This window comes from Panthera leo, chromosome F2 (genome assembly GCF_018350215.1).
Source record: "Panthera leo isolate Ple1 chromosome F2, P.leo_Ple1_pat1.1, whole genome shotgun sequence".
NCBI lineage: Eukaryota > Metazoa > Chordata > Mammalia > Carnivora > Felidae > Panthera > Panthera leo.
The window spans coordinates 301,001-325,045 of record NC_056695.1 but is presented as its reverse complement, the minus strand read 5'-3'; the positions used below and the strand labels follow the sequence as shown (position 1 = coordinate 325,045).

The 24,045-nt window shown below is 40.9% G+C and overlaps 1 protein-coding gene across 1 annotated transcript in view; it reads right to left on the bottom strand.

Annotated features, from left to right (window-relative positions):
- Positions 1-17,750: 17,750 nt before the first annotated feature.
- POTEA (POTE ankyrin domain family member A) overlaps positions 17,751-24,045 on the bottom strand; it is a 78,016-nt gene continuing 71,721 nt past the window's right edge. The window contains 1 exon segment of the mRNA XM_042924386.1: positions 17,751-17,945. Within this exon segment, the coding sequence (XP_042780320.1) occupies positions 17,751-17,945 (195 nt within the window).

The window sequence follows — 24,045 nt, the reverse complement described above, 5'->3', positions numbered from 1 at the left end:
AAAGCCATCGCCCCATCACCTTGGATTTATTATTTAATGCCTGTGGGGCTCCATGTTGACACTGTCTCAACTGTGGTCATAGCTAATTCTGCAGTGAGGGTCTTTCTTTGTAAAGTTCAAATCTTCTTTACCTTGTATCCTTATATTTCTTATGGTTACAAGTTGGTCTCTAAAATGGGATCTTCATACTTGTCGCTGTGATTTGTCTTCGACCAAACTGCTTCCTGAGGTTTGTAATCATTTCCAGCACCTCCAGAAACATGTTCAGGAACCATTTCCACATAGTCTGGCCAGGATTGAGGATCAGGAAATCTTTAGTTACTTAACTTGTTTAGATTAGTAGTTTTAACTTAACATCTGGAAAATGTCACATCTCTCTTGAAGTCTCTATAGAAATGAATGTCTCCTGGATGTTTGTGTACATTTAAGTGCTACATGGCTCTAAACACTGTACAAAGATTCAATGTAATACACTGGCCGTCGTGTGAGCTGCTGGTAGGAGCTGAACTCACTTGTAGTTCCGAAGCTCTTCTGCAGCTAATTTCCCTTTCTCCTCTGTAGCTGATAGCTGCTTCTCCCCTTCCACTGCTCCCATTCTTTCAGTCCCAGCTTCCTATGAGGGGAAAGAAACATATATTACCTGGTAACCCATGTAAAATTCTGCCTTTATTCCCTCTCCCTGAAATCTAAAGGCAGGATTTAAATGTCCCCTCTCTACTTCCATCTAAATGCACAAACCAGGGGTAAGCAATGATGCCCCCCATTAAGGATCTAAACAAACGCAACTCCAGCATGGGGGCAAGAGTTTGGCATCTCTGAACTTCTCTTCACAGCTCTCTATTCATACTCAGTACACATAAATATAAAAAGCCCACATGAGATGCACTAAGAGCCCTTCCAGTCTCAGGCTCTTCTGATTGGGATGGCAAAATTGTATTTCTGTTCAATGTACAAAATTGAGCCTGGTCAACTCATCACAACTAAACACATAAGGATGATGCAGGGGTTTCTGACTTGACTGATTTCTCCAAAGAGCCTTGAACTTTCAATCAAGGCTCGGGCCGTGACATTGCCATAGAGACATCTTTCCAGGACATGGTGACATTGACAGTGTACAATGACCTCCTGGATATTTCTACAGTTCACGAGGGAACTGCTGCCTCCTGCCTCAAATACACCAGTTGAGAAGAATGTAAAATACACTGATGAAAAGAAAATGATGTGAATTGCACACCTTCATAATATTGTCTGCTGGAAAAAGGAATGTAGGGAAGGGAAAGAGGGAAAGGAAGGAAAACTGAGTTCACAGGTTTCAGTAATGCTGGCACTCCTGATCTCCTACCAGACATAACTCCCATATCATCTGCAGCAAGATACCATCACAGTACACCTGAATTTTCCTCCCAATATTTCCTACCTAATTTCTAGAGTTTAAACAAAAAAATATATACATATGGCAGTCATGTCGCTACGATGGGGCTGAAATGTAAGAGACAATAAAAATGAACCCTGAGGTTTCCACAAAGTGAAGGAAGGTGCAGATCACAGAAATCAAGGCAGAAGGGAGAAACTTAATTCTTTACTTATTACTACAGTAAAAGTATGGTTGGTGTTAAATGTGCTCAACGAAAGAAAATTATCCCCACTGTCTGACACATTCGTTCTTACAACAGTGTTTGTAACAATTAACTCCTGAAAATCTTACTTTTCTGAGAGCCTCTGTCTTTGTCCATACATTCCATCACGAACGTCTATATTCCTCTTCAGCGTGTCCCATTTGGTGTCCTTTGTCCCTTTCACACACCTAAGTGCATCACGGTTGTCCCCCAGTTGCCTTTTGCTGACTGTCAGGCACAAATCAGTTTACTTGAGTGTGCACACCTGTTTCCACGAGTGTGGCCATGAAGGGGGTGAGGAGAAAGGACAAGATTCCCAAAACAGGAAGCCACTTTTTACCTTCCCAGAGCAAATTCATTCTACCAAGTGCGGTTTTCTCCTCCCCAAAGCAACACCTATTTCAGGTTACATTATGAGGCGTCAAGACTCCCTGCATCAAATCCTAGATGCATGCAGTAGTGTCTCCTGACTTTAAGACATATTTGAGAAAGGTGGAATGACTATAGAAGAACATACAGTATAGCGAATGTACTTACCAATACTAAAATGTGCACTTAAATGTTTATGATAGGAATCTTTCTAATGCATGTATTTTACCATAAAGAAGAGAAGCTTAAGAAAGTAATGATATTCATTTCTTTGATTTCTATAACATTTGATAGTAAATTATGTTACCTGATTCCTTTGGATCTTAAACTGACCATTTTCTTTCTGCAGAGGCTGTTTTCAGGTTTCGATTTCACTTCGCTGGTATCAACTTCATTAAAGGAGAGGTGAACCTGAACAAAATATTCTCTCTAGTGAATTCTTCCCAAGATCACTCAGTAAATCACATATAAATCGAATATTCTAAGACATGAAGATTTGTTTTTCTTCAAAGCTAAAGTGTACAATGGAAATTCTTCAGGAATTAGAGGGAATTTACTTCTGAAACTTCTGAAGTATTTACTAAATTAGCACCTTTCAAGTTCTTTGTAGATTTTTCCTTTCCTTGATTTGCAAGTAAGATAGAAACAAAACGTGTACTAGGCTTTCCAAAAATACACTGGACAATGTGTCACCAGGAAGCATTGTCAATAGAACATGCCCCACCGTCAGTCTCTGTATCATTAAAAACAGTCCATCCAGTTTGGGACAAAGGGAAAAGCCAGACACATAAATAAATGAAGGACGAGGAGAATGGTGGAAGGTGTAAATGTTTCAGAGCAACAGTCTTGATTTTGAGACAATGGAACTGTGACTGGATGACAATGAAAAAGCGAAGAAAGTGTAAAATCTTTCAAACCAAAAAACTCCAATGAATGACTTTTCTTTACAGAAGAGAAATTTTGTCACCACATTCACTTTCAAAATTCTCGGAATTAAGAGGAACACAACTGTTCAACATGGCGAGAAACTTCTAGTGGTCTCTCCTGAAAGAAATGAATGATATAAAACTTAAGCCAGGGTTATGAAAACAAATTCTTCCTCACTCCTACCTAAGAGAGGTACTGTAGTGTTACTGCTTGAAACAGCAGTGAACAGCATGGAAGGTTGAGGGGCTCAATTCACCCAATGACCAAAAGGGCTGAAACATCAAATTATGGTAGGTCAGGAAGCCCGGATTCTTGACATTCTGATTTCTCTCAGACTGCAACAAAGCGTGCACACTTGGAACGATGTCCTAAAAAATTCATTAGTGCGCTCAAGTGTCTCACGGTTATTCTTCAACAAAACACATAGTCACCAGGAATACTTATTACTTTTACTTCCATTTTTAAAAGACAAAAAAGGGATTTTTATACATTTTTAAATTTATTTTTTGAGAGAGAGACAGAGCGAGCAAGCAAGGGAAGGGCAGACAGAGACAGAGGGAGAGAATCCCAAGAAGGATCCCCACCATCAGCATGGAGCCTGATGCAGGGCTCAAACTCATGAACCATGAGATCATGACCAGAGCTGAAACCAAGAGTTGGATGTTTAACCAACTGAGCCACCCAGGCGCCCCAGGACAAAGAAGGGATTTTTATCTTATATCTACGTGCTTCATAAGAGGGAAGATTATTTTTCCATATGGTTTCTTGAGTACATTTCTTTGCTCCATTGATCTACACAAATATGTAATAAAGGATTCAGAATTCAAAAAACATTAATTATGCTGACATAAAACCTATCTCTTGTGGGTAAGTCATTACAGAAATAAAGGATGTGGTATTTTACATAGGTGATGATTGCTTTGAATTTAGCCTGGTAGAGAATGGGTTGAAATGGGACATCAGGATAAAAGAGGAGATGGCAAAATCAGTGAACCATAAGTGAACGCACTTCTAGATGAAATCATGAAAATGAAAAAACGGGGGGGGGGATGGTTATACGTGCGGTTCACAAATGGATATTTTTTTTTTCTGAACATTTTGCATTTTCCTTTTGTAGTACTTAATGTTCTCAGAAATTTGACCGAAATTAACCAAAAAGATTAATAAAGCAATTTCTTAAGATTATTACCAAAACCAGTAAAATCAAATTACCCATTATGTCAACAGAAAGGCACATGATCCAGCACTTTGGTCACATATAACATTTTGGCATTTCTGTGGTCCCTGAAGAAAGCAAGTTTTAGTGGCATTCTCTCCTTTCTCTCCTCTCTCTGTCTCTGTCTCTCTCCTCTTTCTTTTTCTTTCAGAGAGAGAGAGAACACATGAGTGGGTGAGGTAGGGAGAGAGACAAAATATTAAGCATATTCCAGACTCAGCGGGAGTCCAAGTCAGGGCTCTATCCTATGACCCTGGGATCATTTCTTGAGCCAAAATCCAAAGTCAGATACACAACGGGCTGAGCCACACAGGTGTCCCCTAATATGCCATTATTAAGCAAGATTATTCTTAGAATATATGAACACTTCAAATATCCCTGATTTCACTGGAGGAGAAATGGAGAAAATAAAGTATCCTACATACTTATATTCTGTATTTCATGATCAAATAAACAAATCAGTGCAATTTCTTTAAAAACAAAAGTCAAACAGAAAAAATAACCTACCTAATTTCATCCAGGTTTTCCCCCACTTTCACTCACACTTTAAAAATAAAGAGACTCCTGGGTGGCTCAGTCAATTGAGATCCAACTTCAGTACAGGTCATCTTCTTACCACTCACCAGTTTCAGCCCATATCAGGCCCCCTGCTGTCAACACATAGCCTACTTCAAATCTTCTGTCCTCCTCTCCCACTGCCCCCTCCTCACTTGCACCCTCACTCTCATAAATAAATCTTTTAAATAAATGGATACATAAATAACTATAACAACTGTAACTATAACTATAAAAACAACAAGACAGGCTTCTGGGTGCATGATCAGTTGATTTTGGCTCAGGTCATGATCTCACCGTCGGTGAGATTGAGCCCCATGTGAGGCTCTATACTGAAAACATGGAGGCTGCTTGTGATTCTCTATCTCTCCTTCTCTCTCTGCTCCTCCACCACTCTTGTACACACTCTCTTTTTCAAAATAAGTAAATAAACACTTAAACAAATACTGAGAGAGAAATTATTCTAAATGTCACTTTTTTGGCACTAGAGGCCTCCAATGTTTTTCTGCTGTTCCACAGAGTCCCGTCCATGGGACCCAGGGTGGGATGCTCAGGTGCATATGGCCTTGGAATCAAACACACTTGGGTAAAAATCTCAGCTTGACTGCTTAGTAGCTAGAACCATGGATAACTCCTCATGTCCCCAAATCACAAGATGATGAAAGCCCAAGATGCAAACCTTACCATCTGCGTTATTGGTAAACAGCATGCATGCAGGAAAAACTCACCTTACACGTGGATAGCATATGGAAAGCACCTAGAACAAGGCCCAGTACTCCAGAATCTTCTGACAGCCATTGAATTCTATTGTTTGATCCTAAGTTGCAAGCTTACCTTCTATTTGTACAATGTGAGAGCTCTGCTGCCCTGAGGTCACCTTTGTCTATACCAGCAGTGCTGTATTCTCCATAGCAACACCAGCAGTTGAGGACCCAGTATATGCCGGGTCACTAAATCAGCACAGTCCATGAAGCCCATACACAATCCATTAGCCCCATTTTGCATCTTGTTCACTTCCACACATTTTCCACTGGCATTAAAGGCTCTCTCCACCTAGCACTCATAACACATGTTTATACCTCGCTAGTGACACACGTGGCCTGGCAATATCTGACCTCTTCTCTAAGCCTTGAGCCTCTTGACAGGCTCAGATAGTACCTTAATCTGTATATTTCCCCCAGTAGGCAGGTCATGTCAAAATACTCCTGCCACTGGATTCTTAAACATTTCTGACCAGAGTTAAATTCACCCACTTCTTTTTGTCTGATTTTTTCCTCTGTCACCTGTCTCAGTTGCTGGCAAGTCAATCTGTGTTATCACATAGGATGCAAACAAGGAAAAGTCACTGTAAAGTTAAGGGACTAACTAGACCTGATAAGTCAATGTCTTTACTTCTAGCTGAATTAGAAACCACGGTGAACAACTGTGTTAAAAAAAAGTTTAAGGGGCAACTGGGTGGCTCAGTCTGTTGAGCATCGAACTCTGTGGCTCAGGTCATGATCTCATGGGTTGTGAGATCGAGCCCCGCGTCAGGCTTTTGAATCTTTTAAAAAGAAATTTAAAAACAATAGATTACAAGGAAAATAGAAGCCTGAAATCTTACCTTCATATACTCGATTCTACCTAGAAGAGAGATAAAGAAAATTAAATTTGATGTAGAAACAATATTTTTTATAAAAGTATAACTCATGACAACAGTGTCAAAATCATAATCAAATGTGCATTAAAATAAAGGGTGATTCAGCAAAATAATTTTTGTAACTGTTGCAAATGGTATAGTTAACATACAGTGTTATATTTGATCGGGTGCACTTATCGGGATTCAACAATGCTGTACCTTACTCAGGGTTCATCCTGGTAAGTGTACTCTTTAATTCCCATCACCTATTTCTCCCATCCCCCCACCCCCCTCCGCTTTGGTAACCATCCCTTTGTTCTCTAAAGTTAGGAATCTGTTTCTTGGTTCGTCTCTCTCTCTCTTTTTCCCCCTTTTCTCATTTGCTCTGTTTCTTAGATTCCACATATGAGTGAAATCATATGGTATTTATCTTTCCTGAACATTATATCCTATCAATCTGTGTTGTTGCACATGGCAAGATATCATTCATTTTTTTGCTGAGTAATATTCTAGTGTGTGTATGTGTGTGTGTGTTAATGTATATATCACTTCTTCTTCATCCACTTATCTATGGATGGACACTTGGGCTGCTTCCACAATTTGGCTATTGTAAATAACCCTACAGTAAACATAGGGGTATGACATAGACTCTAAGTCTATACTTCTCTTTTGGCCAGCAAAAGAGCAGATGCAGGATTCAAACTAGAGATGGCAATGTCCAGGAAAAGGACAAGAGCCCCGAATAAGGGTGCTTGCCCCACATTTATTCAGATCAGAAGGATTGCAAACGTGATGGGTGTGTACAAAGAGACAAAGAAACTGAGAACATTAACTGGTGGATGTGAGGGGGAAAAGGGGATTTTGAGGATATATAGTGTCTGGGGTTTGGTTTGACATAAAACAAAATCCAGGCACTGGGCAGATGGATAGATGGTTGTTAACAGCAGACAGGAGATGCTGTGTCTGTTTATCTTTGCCAGGCTAGGGGATGAGACAGATAGGGAGAATAACCTCAGAGTTAATAAGCTGCCTTTTTTTTGTTAACCATCTCCACTCCAGGCTGCTTTGCCTGTATCGCAGTGGTCCAAAGTCCAATTCACCAATATACCTATCCTGGCCCTATTCTGCTAGGAAAGCAGCTTTCTGCTATAGTAATAAATTTGGGGTGCTTCACCCGGAATATCTAATATTGTTATTTCTGTGTATTGGCCATCTTTGAGCCATTTCTGTTTCAGTCCTCTGCCTCTATATATTTTGGGGGCTCAGCACCCCCTCCCTATTTTCGGATACTTTTGCACCTTCATATTACCGGCACCTTTGTTCCTCCCTATTCTCAGGGTGTCTTTGCACCGCCCCCCCCCCCATTCTTGGAGTGCCAATCTGGTTTACCCAAACTCAGTTGTATTATATTGACTGTATTCTTTGTGCCTTGTTAACCCATTGGCGTAAGCCCAGGGGATTCCTAGGCTTTTCCCATACAGGGTACTTATATCCTGTAGAAGTAGTTTTTTTTCTTCTTTTGTATTCTTTGGGTAAATACCCAGTAGTGTAATTACTGCCTCACAGATTAGTTCTATTAATTATCAGAGGAAACTCCATACTGTTTCAAAATGGCAACAGCAATTTGCATTCCCAGCAGAAGTGCATGAGTGTTCCTTTTTCTCCACTTCCTCGCCAATGCTAGTTTTTTTCTTGTCTTATTGATTTTAGCCATTCTGACAGGTGTAAGGTGATATCACGTGGTGGTTTTGACTTGCATTTCCCTGACCATGAATGATGTTGAGCATCTTTTCATGTGTTTCTTGCCCTTCTGAATGTCTTCCTCGTGGAAATATCTGTTGGTGACTTTAGTCCATTTGTAGATTGTATTGTTTTCTGGCTGAGTTGTATAATTTACTCGTATATTTTGGGTACTAGCCCTTTATCACCTATGTCATTTGCAAATCTCATCTCCCATTTAGTGGGTTGTCTTTCAGATTTATGATTGTTTCCATCGCTGAGCAGGAGTGATTTATTTCGATGTAGCCCCAATAGTTTAATTTTGTTTTTATTTCCTCTGCCTCAGGAAACACTCTAGAAAAGTGTACCCATGACCTAGCATACTAAAACATTAGATGTAGAATAACCTACAGAAATAATTTCCTTTCTACTTGCTGATATTTCCACAACCATTTCTATGGAAGAGAATTAAGGTAGATATCTTATTTTTGACCAAAAGCTCTGTTTCCATTCTATGAAACAGATACAAAACTACTAATCTTCAATAATGGAAATCGCAGACTTATTTTAATAACCAATGCACCAATTACTTCCAATTCTTTTTTGTCAAGTCCAGTAGCCATAATAAAAACAAGAACCACAAATATCTCAGAGATTCAGACAAAACAAAAGTAAAGGTAAAATGTTTGGACTAAGAGATGCCTCTGACTCACCAGAAACACTGGAGAAATGTCTGCTGCAGTTGGCTATTTTCTGAATTGACAAGCAATTCTGTCAAATCAGGTCCTATGATTTTCCCACATCACAAACAACAAAGGTTTTCAAATCAGAAAGGAAGTAGGAGATGGCTAGAGAAAACACACAAGCAACAACAGAAATAAAAACAAAAGTTTCCAGAAAGTGCAAAAGGTGTTTCCTTGACTGGAGTCATTCCCTGAAGACATTATAAAATTAAACAGGTACTTGAGACGTTATCGAGAGATCTGAACAAAGTAAACAAAATCATAGGAAATATGTTCTCAGACCACAAATCACTCAAGTTAGACATAAAAAACAAAAAGTTCTTAGTTGGACAATGACAAAAAAAATGAGATTAAACAACCTTCTTAAAAAGACATGGATCTAGGGGAGTTGGGTGGGGGGATGGCAGAAATAGGTGAAGTAGATCAAGAATACACTTGTGAAGAGCACGAGAACTGCAGGAAATCACTGAATCATATGGAACACCTGAAACTAATATTGCACTGTATGTTAATTATAGTTAATTTTTTAAAAAGTCCATATATTTCAAAGAAGACATTTCTGCAGAAATTTTAGCATATTTAGTCTAAATAATAATGAAAATTCAACTTATTAGAGGGAAATTTGTAATACTGAGTGAATATAAAAGGTCCATCTAGTATAGAATTTTGTGCTTATGATTACAGGTCTATCTGTAAGGCACTTTGGTATACACACAGCAAAACCAGTTCACCAGAGGTAAATTAGACAAGCATTAGTTCCCATGGAGGAAGGAATAATGCTATGTTTCCAGTGAATTTCAAACACATCACAGCCCAGAGGAAAATGGTCAGGCAAAATATGGACAGGCTGAAATAATATTGGAGATGATGAGGAATCTTAAAGGCTTTTACAATATATCTCTCATAAATAATCATCCTTATAAACCCTCTACCAGCTTCCAGGAGGTTAATAAACACACTTCTTAAATGTCTCCTCATGGAAGAGCCAGAGGACAGATGGCTTACAAAGGAACAGGAACAAACTTATGGGGGTGATGACTGCGTTTGCTATCTTACTGTGGTCATGGTTTCATTCTTGCTTACCATTTGTCAAATATCAATGAATTGTATTCTTTAAAAAAGTATTGTTATTCTATACAAAGTATACGACACTGAAGCTGTAGGAAAGATATAATTGGCAACACTGAGACCTTTTATTTTGCTGACAAACATATTGGAACTGTGTTTTAATAGTAAGAATTTGTAACCCAATGTAAAGTAGAATAATTAAGAAAATGCAAATTTATAGTAGATAAGAAGTCAATGACTTTTATTGTACATTCACGAAATACTTGGATAAAATCCTTTGGAATATCTCCAAACTATGCCCCAAATTCATGGAATAATGGAAGAAAGTAAAAACAAAAAATGTACTAGTGAGGCAAATGAGATTGTTCTAGAGAAAGATATTTACAGATACGGATATATCTGAGAGAGATGGGGAACTCTTATTATACTAATATATGATTATTTTTCCAAGAAGAGGAATTACACATTATGGTTCACTTTTTGATGTTTTCTTTCAATGTTCGCTTTGATTCTGAATCACAGCTGAAAAAGTCAGATTTCCGAGGTAAAAAAAAAAAGATTTGCCTAATCAGGATGTATATTTTGATGATATATGTGGGAATTTAAGTATCCTGAACACACATCTCCAGATAGCCAGTGAAAGGAATTCATGTTTCTATTTCATGGTATTGTGCTAAAATCAATCCATAGCAACTCTGAAAATTGATCTCTAAAAGAACATAGGGGCGCCTGGGTGGCTCAGTTGGTTCAGCAACTGACTTTGGCTCAGGTCATGATCTCACAGTCCATGAGTTCGAGCCCCACATCAGGCATTGTGTTGACAGCTCAGACTGGAGCCTGCTTCACATTCTTTGTCTCCTTCTCTCTCTGCCCCTCCCCTGCTCACACTCTGTCTCTTCCTCTCAAAAATAAATAAACATTAAAAAATTTTTTTAATAAAGAATACAAAATTCCAGGATATGGTCACCAAAACAACAGAACACTATCATTCTACAAAAACTGGACTTAGAAGAACTTTAGGAGCAAAACACTCACAATGCAATTCACACTAATTCTCAAACCACGTTAATTTTGTTCAAATGAACACGTCTAGAAAGAAGCCTCTGAAACCTGTAACATTTTCATCTTCAGCTGTCAGAGGTGAGGTCACAAAAATGTGTAATGGTGGGAAATATACACAGTCTTTGTCTAACCAGTGCCTGAAAGAAAGCAGTAGCTGTCAGCACAATGGTTGGTCATGGGGCTCAAATGCACCAAAGACACAGGCCATCTTGTCACGAAGGTAAATCATCTTCAGCTGTGGGCACTCTTGGCTCATCTGGCCACTGTCTACCTACTGATATCGGTAGTTGACAGTGAACTAGATTAGATCCATTGGAGCCAATAACACTAGGTTCTCATAGTCAATGGCCATGAGTAGTTGGAGGTGGGAAATGCAAGACAAGTTAGTTGGTGGAATAGTTCAGAGATGAGGTAAGGAGAGAGAGTTGAACCTATCTGTGAGAGGCAGGTACAGGGGGGAAATTCTAATAAAGACGATCAAGAATTTTCCTGCTTCGCAGTCTCAAAAGAAACAGAATTGATTCCATTTAGATTGGAGGCATTCATGTGGAATGATTCTGTCTCAGTGCTAGGGTTATTCCTGACTACTGGGACTTTTCAGATCTCTCTCTACGGATCTGGTACATGCCAATCTAAGAAAACCTACTTATCTCTATGGTGTTCCCTGTCTGCCTCTCTCACTCTCCTAGGGGTACGAGTTTTGATTAGTCACACTGGGTACCAGGTATTACATTTTATTTGGACTATCCCAAGGACATTCAAAATCCTTCTTGTTTCGAGTAAATCAACACTCTGCACATACTTAGCTAAAGAAAGGACAACAATTTTTTCACTTCCTGATCATGTTGCTCCTAGCGATTTTCCTACTGCAAATGTCCAAGCAAGATGCAGTCACTTAATTTCTGCTGGGCTTATAAGGCTCCCAACACATTTGTACACAGTCCCTGGGGGAAGCTTCTAAGACCAGAGGCAAAAGGGTGACTCAGAAGTTGCTAAAAGTCAACACACCGGGACGTACGGAGCCCAAAGTCATTACACTTTTTAACACTTTAGTACTAACACCAATCCAATGATCATTGTTCCCAAGCCTACCAAACATGACAAATATGAACAATGTTTTGAAAGGAAAATGAACTACATATAAGATGGACCCTAAGCTTACAAGCTTGAAGCAGGATCTTAACAGGGTTTTCAGGAGACAGTCCCACACCCTTAGTTCCTATTAAAGAAGAGTTTTGACATTTTTAAAAACAACTTTAATGAAATAATTCATATCATAAAAACACCTATTTCAGTGAATCAACTCAATAGCTTTTAGTATCTTCACAAATCCTTCTTTTTTGACACTATAAAGCTACTATGTTCGGGTTTACATCCTGTCCACACTGCTATTTTTGGACCAAGTAGCACAGACAGGACACAGAATTTGATGTGGGCAGCTTTGGCCACAACCACTTCAGGCTGGTGGAGAAACCTGCCCTTTGGTCCTCAGTCTTCAAGAAGAAATGAAGTTCTTCTGAAGTTCCCATCAAAAGCCCCATAAAAAAGCTGTTGTTTAACCAGGGTGAAAGAACCCAATAGGAAGGAAGAATCCAACGATGTCCCATGTTTACTCACATTTGTGGGGAACCCGGACACCTAAGCACAAGGAGCTAGAAACACAGCCTCTACACCTTCTTGTCCTTGTCCTTTAAGGGGACTCTAGGGTTCCACGCAGGAGGTGGACATGGGGGATGGGGTGTCTGTGGGAAAGAGAGGAGTGGGGAACGGTGGGAAACAAGGGAGGGTGGTATTTGGGGATGTGGGAGGAGTGTAAAAACAGGGTGGGGTTAGGGAAGGGGAGTGTCAGGAGAAGAAGAGGGTCAGAGACAGTACCAGGATCAGATCAAGTGCAAGAGGGGAGGGAGGAAGGTTCAGACAGGTTAGTAGGTTAGCAGGTCAGTAAATCACTAGGTGAGCAGGACACATACAGCAGGTTAAGTGGACTCTCAAAATCAGGTAGAGCAGAGGAAGATCCTTGTTTTTCCAAGCTCTGACCTTTCTGGGTGTTGCCTTAGCAACTCAGAACCTTTATACTCTCTGTACCAACCCGGTAGAGCAATAGAGACACCCCCATGGGACCTCACTTTTAAAAAGCGACTTCCCACCTGGTGCATCACCACGTGCCATCCCAACGACAGTTCCTCTCTGGAAACATGGCTGACCTTCTGCTTACTGGTCCCTCCTAACCCAGTTCCCTCTCACCTCTTCTGAGTGCTCTCTCGGTCCTTTCTGAACTCCCATCTCCCATGGGCAATAGCTGAACCACCGAGGAAGCAAAGGAGGACAGAACTGCGAGAACAAATACGCAGACAGGAAGGTTTAACCCTCTCTCAGTAAGTCAAAGCAGATAGAAAATCCGTAAGACAAAGAACTTGATAGCAAACCATCTGAATCCCATAGCTATATCCATATATGTGTACACATGGACATAACACTGCAGAGGACACATTCACTTTAGGCACAGAGCATACAGTTACATTCACCCTATTTATTATGGCCATAAGGGAAATTTCAAAGGAATATAATGATTTGAGAGGAAGGAAATCACACAAAGCATGGTTTGGTATTAGAATGTGCCAGAAATCACTAATAGAGAGGTAACTAGAAATTCCCATATGCTTAAAAATTGAAAAAATTCCTCTAGTAGAATATGAGTCAAGAAATCCCAAAGAAACAGAGCTCTATTTGACCTGAATGATAGAAGCATGAAGAAATTGTAATCCAAAATTTCTCCTGGCCTGCGATATTCTGGAATATTGGTGGGAGAAGACTGTCTCATCCCCAAATCATCTCTGACCTAGACATTTTAACACCACAAACAGTGGTAGATTTGTCACTTATCTGTGTGACCCTCCTACCTATTGGCATTGGCTGTAAATTATGAACTTTACAGGGGTGGAGGGGTCGTCAGAAGGGATCTCACAAGGGATCTCCTGCGATCTCCAGGAATGACAGCATTTTAAGAGAAATAGTTCATCTGCTTCTCTCTTGGGGGACCCACAACAACACCCAGATTGTTGGCAGCACCAGGTGTGATGAGCGGGAAGGGCCAAGCAGCTGGGCAGGGGCCAGGGACCCAGATGGTTAGACAAACCTACTATGGTCATCTCTCCTGGGCTCTGTCCTGAACTCAGCTTCCTAGTTTCTCTACGTCATTGACTCAATGATTACCCATCTGAAAAACATTGTTATAATCCCTTCACTTTATATAAATTGTAACAGGAATCACTCTGGCGCTGCTAAAAGAGCAAAGCAAGGTCTCCAACCTAAGTATAAAGAAAAGATACAAAACAAGCAAAACCAAAACCAAAACAAAACAGGAGTGAAAAACCAATAGTGTTACATTCCCTTTAGATCCTGCTGTCTGCCTAAAGAGCCCCAGTGTTGGGCTGTCCTGGTTATACAAGGACAGGCCAGTTCCAGAAAGGGTGAAGTCCGCCTGGCCCAAAAGTGAATGGGAGAGAGGCCTTGACTATAAGGGGACCTAGGGAATTCCAAGAGGGGTGGCCAGGGTCACACTATTATATAGAGGAGGTAACAGGGAAAGTAGAGGCAGTGAACAGAGTTGTGGCAGCCTTGAACAAGTGAGATCATTCGTGGAGGTGTCCCCAAAGCCAATGTCAGCCTCCTATATGGGGAGCCTCTCATTGCCTCTGGCAGCAGAGCCAGGAGCCTAGAGTTTGAAATCCAGTGTGCAGCTTACCATCTGTGTGAGCCTGGGCTGGTTTCCTTCAGTAAAACGGGAGTGTCCATGTCTGTCCAGAACTGTGCTGAGGACAAGATGAAGGCAAGTGCTGAGCACTAGTGGATATCAACGACATCACCTCCCTGGGGCCTGGTCTTCCCAGTCTGGTGCCTTAAAAAATTGCACCGCTGTTAAAGGCAACAAAGGTGAAAACCGCAGTTCCCTCCAGTTGCAGGCCTGTGCCAAAACTTTGCCTTTGCAGACATCAGCGCTCAGGGCCCAGCGGCAGTACCATCTCTAACCCCTTGCACAGATGGGGTGTGGGACCCAAGGATATTAACAAAAATTCCCTATCCCTGGACAAACAGAGCAAGACTAACTCCATTTTGTGCTACACCCACCATCTTATGTATAACCCCCACATGACCTTATTGCTTAAGACACTCCCCCACCCTAGTCAAATTGCTGAGCACACCCTTACTGGAAACCGGCTCATATAGGAATGTGGAACCCCTAACCGCCAAAGAATGTAAACCCGTCTCTTGCCTGCCAAACTTGCATGCCAATTCTGACCAGAGTGATAGGCTAGTTCAAACAGTCAGTATAGGGTAAATTGTAATTCAATTGGCCACCTGCGTGTGGACTGACATGACTATGCAACTTTCTCTGTGTGTTACAATCTCATTGGCCACAGGCCCCTAAAAAACTGCAACACCTCTTAATCTAAGGTCCAAGTCCCTGCTCCACTGTGTCGGGTATACTTGGGCCCAAGCTCGAGCTTGTAAATAAACCCTCGTGTGTTTGCATCTTATCGGTTCTTTGGTGGTTTCTCGGATTCAAAATCGGGGGCATTACAAGTACAGCCCACTTTGAAACACCCAAGGATTCTGGAGAGGCTCGTCTGTCTCCCTCACTTGACCTGGCCCCATGCAACACCCCCACTCTAAGTGTACCCTGTCTCTTCCCTGTCCCCTGTCCCTGTGCCCACCCTACCCTGGCCAATCTCTGGAATCCAGGCTTGGGCACAACCCTCCATAAAGCACTGACATGGGGCTGATGACCAGCCCAGAGTTGGAACCAGGAAAACACCCCTTTCCATGACAACTTCGAGAGGACAGGTCATGCCAGGTTCTGGACCCCCTTCTTGTAATGTCCTGTCCTGGAGCACCAGAGCTGTCCCAGAGAGAGAGAGAGAGAGAGAGAGAGAGAGAGTGTGTGTAATCTGCATTATGCACCTGTGAGTCTGAGTTCTGTGTGGGTATATTGACTGTGGACATGAATTTCCTGTTATCTGGTTGTTTCCATGTTTTCTGATGAGGTTTTGGATGACAATGGGGTTCGTAGTGTCTGGAGCTGACGGCCAAGAAAGAATTCTTGGTCCTCTTTGTTGCAAAAAGGTGATTTCATTAAACCTCTGGGACAGGACTCTTGGCCAAAGGGCTGGCCAGACACCATGAGGAAAGACTAGTAATACATGGATCTGGAGGGAAGTCAGGTCCGGGGAAGTTTCCAATGAGACTTTCATATGCTAAAGGAGACTCCCAGGATACTGGAGGCCTATCTATTGTCAAACTAAGGTTGTTTGCCCTCTAACAAAGCATTAGCATCAAGACAAAGGGAGATCCTAGAGAAATATTTTAGTCTGTAGGCCTCAAGTATCTGTCAATTGGCTGCAGGGTATAAGGAAATTTCATTCTCTCTGCCATTTCCTTTTGCCTTTGTTTCCTACATCACTATGGAGGGATGATGTTGGGGTTCTAGGAAACCATGTCCATAGATTTCTGGAGATTACTCTATTAAGATTGTGTTTTTCTTGTGATTTATTAAGTTATTTGTAAATAGATGGAGAAAGGCTCTGCAGGACTATGATCTCTATCAGTTAACCATTTGTTTTTTCCTTTTCCTTTGTTCTTGGGCAGCCAGCAGTGCCCAGGGGATATCACACATATACCACCTGGGGGTGGGAGCTGTGGTTTGAGGCCCTGCAGCTTGCCTCATGATCCCTCATAATTTTTATGTTGTTTGTATGCCTGTGTATCTGTGCCTGTGTCTCTGAATGAGCATATATCCACTATGCAAATCTCTGTATCTGTGACAGTACTGTCTCTTTTGGGTACATGTCTCCCTGCGGGAGTATCTGTGTGTATCTGTGTTACGTTACTCTGTGTGTATTGGTTGCATGTGCGAATTTGCTCTCACTTTGGGTGTTTCTGATCAACAACCCTGTGTGTGTGTGTTTTCTGTGTGTCCAGTATGTGTAGGGTGTGTTTCATGGGAGAGTTGCCCATGTCCTTGAATGTTTGTATCTGTGTGTGTGTGTGTGTGTGTGAGAGAGAGAGAGAGAGATATCCTCTCAGGGTGTCTATGTCTGCAGTGGGGGTCTGTGTGTGAGCCTGTCCACGAACCCCATACCTGAGTCCTCAGAGAAGGCTTTGCGTGGTTCCATGGCTGTGTGACTCTGTGCTTGTGGTGTCTGTTTCTTTCTCTGTGCATGTGTACTTTTGTGCACATCAAAAATGAGCAGCTGCATAGGGGACACCTCAAGAGTGACTCTTGGGGTGGGTGAGCAAGAGACAATATGTGCTTCCCCCAACCTCAGGCTCAGCTCCCTCTACCCATTTTTTTCTCATCCTCCCATAATCTCAGTCTTCAAGGATGGAGTGAAGGGTCAGCTCAGGATCACAGGCCAGCAGCTGGGAGAGCTGCAGATGGCAGGAGGAGGTTGTAACGTGTGTGTGTGTGTGTGTGAGAGAGAGAGAGAGAGAAAGTGTGTGTGTGTGGTTATTCCCCCTTCCCCATCCACCCCATTAGCTCTGGCCCTGGCTTTACCCTCTGTTACTGTCAAACGTTGTGCGGGGTGAAGATAGGAGTTGGAGTACAAAAGAATTTTTGCAGTTTAAGGCTTTATTAGTTCCGGGCGAGGTTCCGTGACTCAAGGAGGGAGTCAGGGAAGTCGCGCCTGGGTATTTAGGGGTAGGGTTTTTAAGCTGTAACTGTTCCGGGTTTAGGCTCGGGTGGGTCTTTCGTGCCATGTGCTGTTGCTCGGTAATTGGTTGACCTTCAGTTAGTTCTTGAGAGACGCTCGGGGCTTTCCGTTGGATTGTGCTGGTGCTCGGTGATTGGTTGACCTTCAGTTTGTTCCAGCGCGCTGTTCAGGGATCTCCGTTGGGTTGTGCTGGCGCTTGGTGATTGGTAGCCCTTCAGTTTCTTGCGGCGCCCTGGCGAGAGGGTCGTCCCCTTCCAGGGACATCCTAACACCCTCCATCAGGGCATGGGAAAGGCAGGCAGAGCCGGACACAGGAGTGTACCCCCTGACCTCTTTGTCCTAGTTTTTGTACAGGCATAAGGAGTCAGCCAGGGACCTTGGAACCAGGAGGGAGATTCTGGCCCCAGAGTCTTCTCCAATGGTGTTAGGAAGAATTGAGGGACAGCATTTAGTGCCAGTTCATTCACAGAATCAAATCAAATCAAATCACAGATTCACAGAATCACAAATCAAAACAAGGTCACCTTGGTTGCTGATGTCAGTGTTTTCTTGCCCAGGCCATATTTGACTACTTACCCAGGGACTTGGAGGACTTAGATGAAAAAGAACTTAAAATTCGAAATTCTCAATAAATTTGATATAAAATTTATTTCAACATAATAAAGGATATTTATGACAAGCCCCCAGCAAATATTACTTTCAGTAGTCAAATCTGTAAGCTTTTGCTATAAGATCAGGAGCAAGACAAGGGTGTCCACTCTCACTACTTCTACTCAACGTAGTATTGGATGTCCTACTACAACAATCAGGCAAGAAAAATAAAATCTTCCAAATCAAGAAGGAAGAAGTAAAATCACCCATTTGCAAATAATGTGATCTTATTTTATAGAGAAATCACAAAGGCTCCAGCAGAAAAGAAATACAGAAAGAAAGAAACATAGTACATGCTGTTCATACATTTACCAAGTCACTGTATTTTAAGGGCAAATCCTGGCAATATGCCATTCCATCCATTCCAAGGCTCTACAGTAGTTTCACTTAATCTGCTGTATGTACTGCAGAGTAGTTGCTAGGGCTTATACCCAGGCTAGGGATCAGCCTCCTGATTGCCAGGGGGTGTCAGTGCGTTATGGCCTTGAAGGAGAGGGACACCAGCAGCTTTAGGAACTTAACCTGGTTTTGCATTCCATACATGTCGGCAGAAGGAAGCAGCACTGTTAGGCATGAGAATATAGACTGGGGCAGAATATGCCAGACGAGGACCCCCATTTTCTCCCCTTTTTCAATGTGTTATGCTCCATTACAGGTATAGTGAATTTCCATAGGTCTGCCTTTCAGCAGAACAACAGGATCCCATTAGAGATTGAGTAGATTCCCCTCACCCAGGGATACAAAGTAACTCACCTATTATATGGGACATCCCATGGCAATTTCCAGTAGAAAACACATTTTGGTGTTCTCAGCACGGCCATAACTATCTCCCTAGACTTCTATACCTTTAAAATATTGGGTGCCTCAGCAGGGGTTCCTAGTCTGGCATATGGGGGCACGGACCTTACTGTTTGATCAATCAAATGCATTAAAGTCTATGACAGAACATTAGTACACTGGGCCAACGTCGTTTTACCCGTTAATAATTTAATCTCCTTTAATATTCTGTTTTTCCTTTCTACCAACCAGAGTTTTATTAGCCAGGTCTTGGAAAACAGTGAGGATCATGTCAGGCTCTTGCAGGTGAGCCCAAATGTCCTGATACCATATCCTGATACCACTGGGCTTAGAACCGAGTGTTCTAGATGTTTAGAACATCTACCTATCAGTGTAAAGGGTTAATTACTATAGCTCATGAGTGATCACCAGTGAAACCCCTCTGAGTTCAGCCCAGTGACTGCTTAGCTTGTTCCTTTTTCCATCTAAATGCTGTCAGTATTGGCTTGAATAACAACTTGAGTTCCTCTTTGTAGGTTTCCCCAGCTATACCTGTCTGTATATTAGGCATCAGAGGAAATTTCCCCCATTTCTTCTTTGGCCACAGGGGCCACTACATGAATGAGTGGGACATTTGAAGGATCTACATATTCTATAGGACCCAGTAGCACCCACATTTCTGGAGACAGTGGGCTGTACACAGAAACTTATAAAACTTTGATGACAAATTATTGAAGACAGAAAAAAATGAAAAGATAGCTCATGTTCATGGATCAGAATTAATACCATTGAAATGTCCATAGTACCTAAGCCCTCTTTAGGTCAATGCAATCTCTATCAAGGTTCCAAAGGCCTTTTCACATAAGTAGAAAAAAAAAACATAAAATTTGTATTGTTGCACAAGTGAATAAAGTATGCCAAAGAAAGATAATGGGGCTAAAATGGACTCTGTCTGGTCTCTGGCTTGGACACCTTTCCTCTGTGTTCTTATTCCTTTGTTTGCTGCTCATGGGAAAGCTCCGACAGATGTGGAAGGTGAGGACTATAAATTATTCTCCCCACTTGCATTTGGTGCTCAGATTTTTGGAGAAAATCTCCTCTGAGCCCGCCCGTTTAAATAAATCTCCGATCCACCAAGATCTCCAAGTGTTGCTTGGTTTTTCCTCCAGGGATCCAGCCTGGTTCTTTAAGAGTATGGAACCACAAAAGGTTCCAAAGAGCCAAATCAATTTGAGGAAGTATATCAAGCTAGAGGCATCATGCTTCCTTATTGAAATTGTATCGCAAAGTTACAGCATCAAAACATTATGGTACTGGCATAAAAAAAGACACATAGACCGACAGAATAAAGATCCCCAAAATAAACCCATGTATATGTGGTAAATTAACTTATAAGAAAGAAGGAAAGAATATACATTGGGTAAAGGAAAGCCTCTCCCATAAATGGCACTGGAAAAACTAGCTACACGCAGAAGGATGAAATTGAACTCATACTTTATACTAGTCACAAAAATTAATTCAAAGTACTTAAATTTTGTACATGAAACTGTAAAACTCCTAGAATAAAACCAACAGGAAAAGGCCCTTAATAATGGTCTTGACAACATTTTTTGGATGTAACACCAAAAGCACAAGCAATAAAAATTAAGTGGAACTACATGAAACTAAGATGCATCTCACAGCAAAGGAAACTCAATAAAATCAAATATAAACATACAGAATGAGAGAAAACATTTACAAATCATATGTCCTTTTAGTGGTTACTATCCAAAATATATAAAGAACCGCTTTCACTCAATAGCAGAACCCACAAATAATCCAATTTAAAAAAGGGCAACGAACTTTAATAGACATTTTCCCAAAGATATTTCCACAGATACACCATGGTACATGAAAAGTGCTCAACATCATGAACATCAAGAAAGTGCAAATCAAAACATAATGAAATATTGTCTCACAACTGTTAGGATTCTTATTACAAAAAAAGACAAGCAATAACAAGTGATGAGAATGTACAGAAAGGGGAACAATTGTGCACTGCTGTTAAGAATATAAATGAGTATGTCCACTATGGCAAACAGTATGGAGGATCCTCCAAATATTAAAAATAGAACTACCAGGGCACTTAGCTTACTCAGTCATTGGAGCATCCAACTCTTGGTCTCAGGTTCATGAGTTTGAGTCCCATGCTGGATGCAGAGATGGCATAAAAAAAAAAAAAAAAAAAAAAAAACAACGAAGAAACTTAAAACAAATAGAACTACCACATGATCCAGCAAACCCAGTCTGGATTTACAACTAAATCTGTTTATTTTCTTAGGAAACAAAATCATTACTTCAAAGAGATATCCACCCCTATATGTTCTTTGCAGTATTACTCAAAATAGCCAAGACATGAATGGATAAAGAAGATGTGATGTGTGTATATGTGTGTAAGTTTACATGTAAAAATGTATAGGTACACGTATATATGTGTGTGTTTAAATAAATGTGTGTGTATGTGTGATTTATATATATGCATACATATTATATGCATACATATTAATATATGTCATATTATATATATTATATATTATATATATGGTATATCATATGGATATATGATATGTAATATGAGTATCATATATAAAATGAAATATTCTTCAGCCATAACAAAGGAAATCCTCCCATATGTGACAACATGGATGGACCTTGAGAACAATATGCTGAGTGAAAAGTCAGAAAGACAAGTCTTGTATAATACCACTTATGATTCTCAAAAAGTCATATTCACTCATAGAAAACGAGAGAAACCTGGTGATTGCTAAGGGCTAGGGTTGGAAAGATGTTGGTCAAAGTGCACAAACCTTTAAGTATAAGATTAGTAAGTTCTGGGGATTGTCCCTCAGGGAGACAACGGTTAACAATATTGTACTGTGTACATGAGAGTTGCTAATAAAGTATTTTTACCACCTCCACATACACAAACAGGTAATGATGTGAGGTGTTGGATGTGTCGACCAACCTTACTATGGTGATATATGTTTCACAATATATATTTGTACCAAATCACATTGTACATCTTGAACCTACCTGTTATTTGTCAATTTTATCTCAATAAAGCAAGAAAAAAAATCAGGTCAATCATCTAAGGTCAAAGACTAGCAAGGATGGGGGCAGATACTATAAGATCTCATAGGCCACAGTGTAATGACTTTGGGTTTTACTCTGAGAGAGCTGGAAGACAATGCAGAATTATGAGTGGAAGAGTCTCATAGTCATACTTCAGTTTTTAAAGGAGCATTTTGGCTTCTGGGTTAAAATTATGATCAAATTATGAGTCAAAAAGGATAAAGGAGGATCACAGTGAGAAACAGCTACAATGCTCTAGATGAAGAATCTAGTTTGGACCCGGGTGGTCATTTCAGAGAGGATGAAAAGAAGTCTGATTTAGATATATTTTAAAGGTATGGCAAACAGTACCTGCTGACAGACTGGATATGAGGGTAGGGTATAAAACAAAGTGGGGAGTCAAAAAAACTACAAGATATTAAAAGCCTACACATAGAAAAATAGAATTTATATATATTTTTAAAATTTTTGTAATGCTTCTTTATTTTTGAGAAAGAGAATGACAGAGTGCAAGTGGGGGAGATGCAGAAAGATGGAGACAGAGACTCCAAAGCTGATTCCAGGCTCTGAGTTCTCAGCACAGAGCCCAACATGGGGCTTGAACTCACGACCAAGAGATCATGACCTGAGCTGAAGTCGGATGCTGAGTGAGCCACCCAGCTGTCCCAGAATTTATATTTACTATGGGAAGAGGAATTTGGAACGAGAAGGTTGTAGGAGGATCACGATTTTGGTTTTGAATATAATGTGTTTGAGAGGTTTGTTAGTCATACAAGCAAGGGCATCAAGTGGAGAAATAGGAGATGGCAGTTTACGGGGAGGTCTGGGCTGGTGATTTAAACTTGAGGATCATCAGGGGAAAAAGTATTTAAGAGAGTGGTAACAGTGAAAAGCTGTGAGGTTTGAGATGGGGTTCTTCCAATATTTAAGGTTTAGGGAGACAACAGGAACCAGTAAACCCTGAGGTAGAAGGGACTTGATCGATGTGGTATATTGCAAGCTAAGTGATGAAGCTGATTCAAGGAGAGTGTCTTAGTCAGTTCTGATTAATAGAATACCACACATGAGTGGCTTATAAACAATACAAACTTATTTCTCAAAGTTCTCGATTCTAGAGGACCAAGATCAAGGAGCATCATGGTCAGGTTCTGGTGAGAGCTCTCTTCTAGGGTACATATTTCTCTTTGTATCCTCATGTGGCAGAAGCAGAGGAAGGAGGCAGGCTCTCTTATGACTCATTACAAGGGCAACTAATCCCATCCCTAAAGACATCATCCTAAGGACTGCATCTAATCCTAATTACTTCCTAAACGTCCCATCTCCTAATACCATCTTATTGGAGAGTAGAGTTTTAACATATAAATTCAGGGTAGGACATAAACATTCAGTCCCTAACAATGAACATTTGCATTGATCTAAATAATGATAGGTCAAGTAAGATGAAGACTGGGAATAAAGAAGTCTATTATTGTCCAAGGGACTTAGCAATATGGAGGTCTTTGGTGACGTTGAAAAAAAGAAGCCTAATTTACTAGATTCTAGAGGTCATGGATGAGAGAAACTGGAAAAAATGAATATATCTCTGGTTTTGGGCAGAGAAAGGGGAATAGAAACATGGAATGGGATCTAAGAATGACCAATGGGATCAGGAGAGGAATATTTTTCTTAGGGGAAAAGCAAAAAACATGTTTATATGCTTCGAGGGATGATGCAGTCAAGAGGGGAAAATTGACCATGCCAAGGAGGTGAGAGTTGCCAACATCCTAAGGAAAGGGGAAGGAATTGAAGGTCGTGAATCTAATGGGATCTAATGTAAGGCTGGAGGAGCTGGCATCGGGCAGGAGCATGGACAATTCCTCTCTAGGAGCAGAAAGATATACATACTAATTAATCTGCTTTT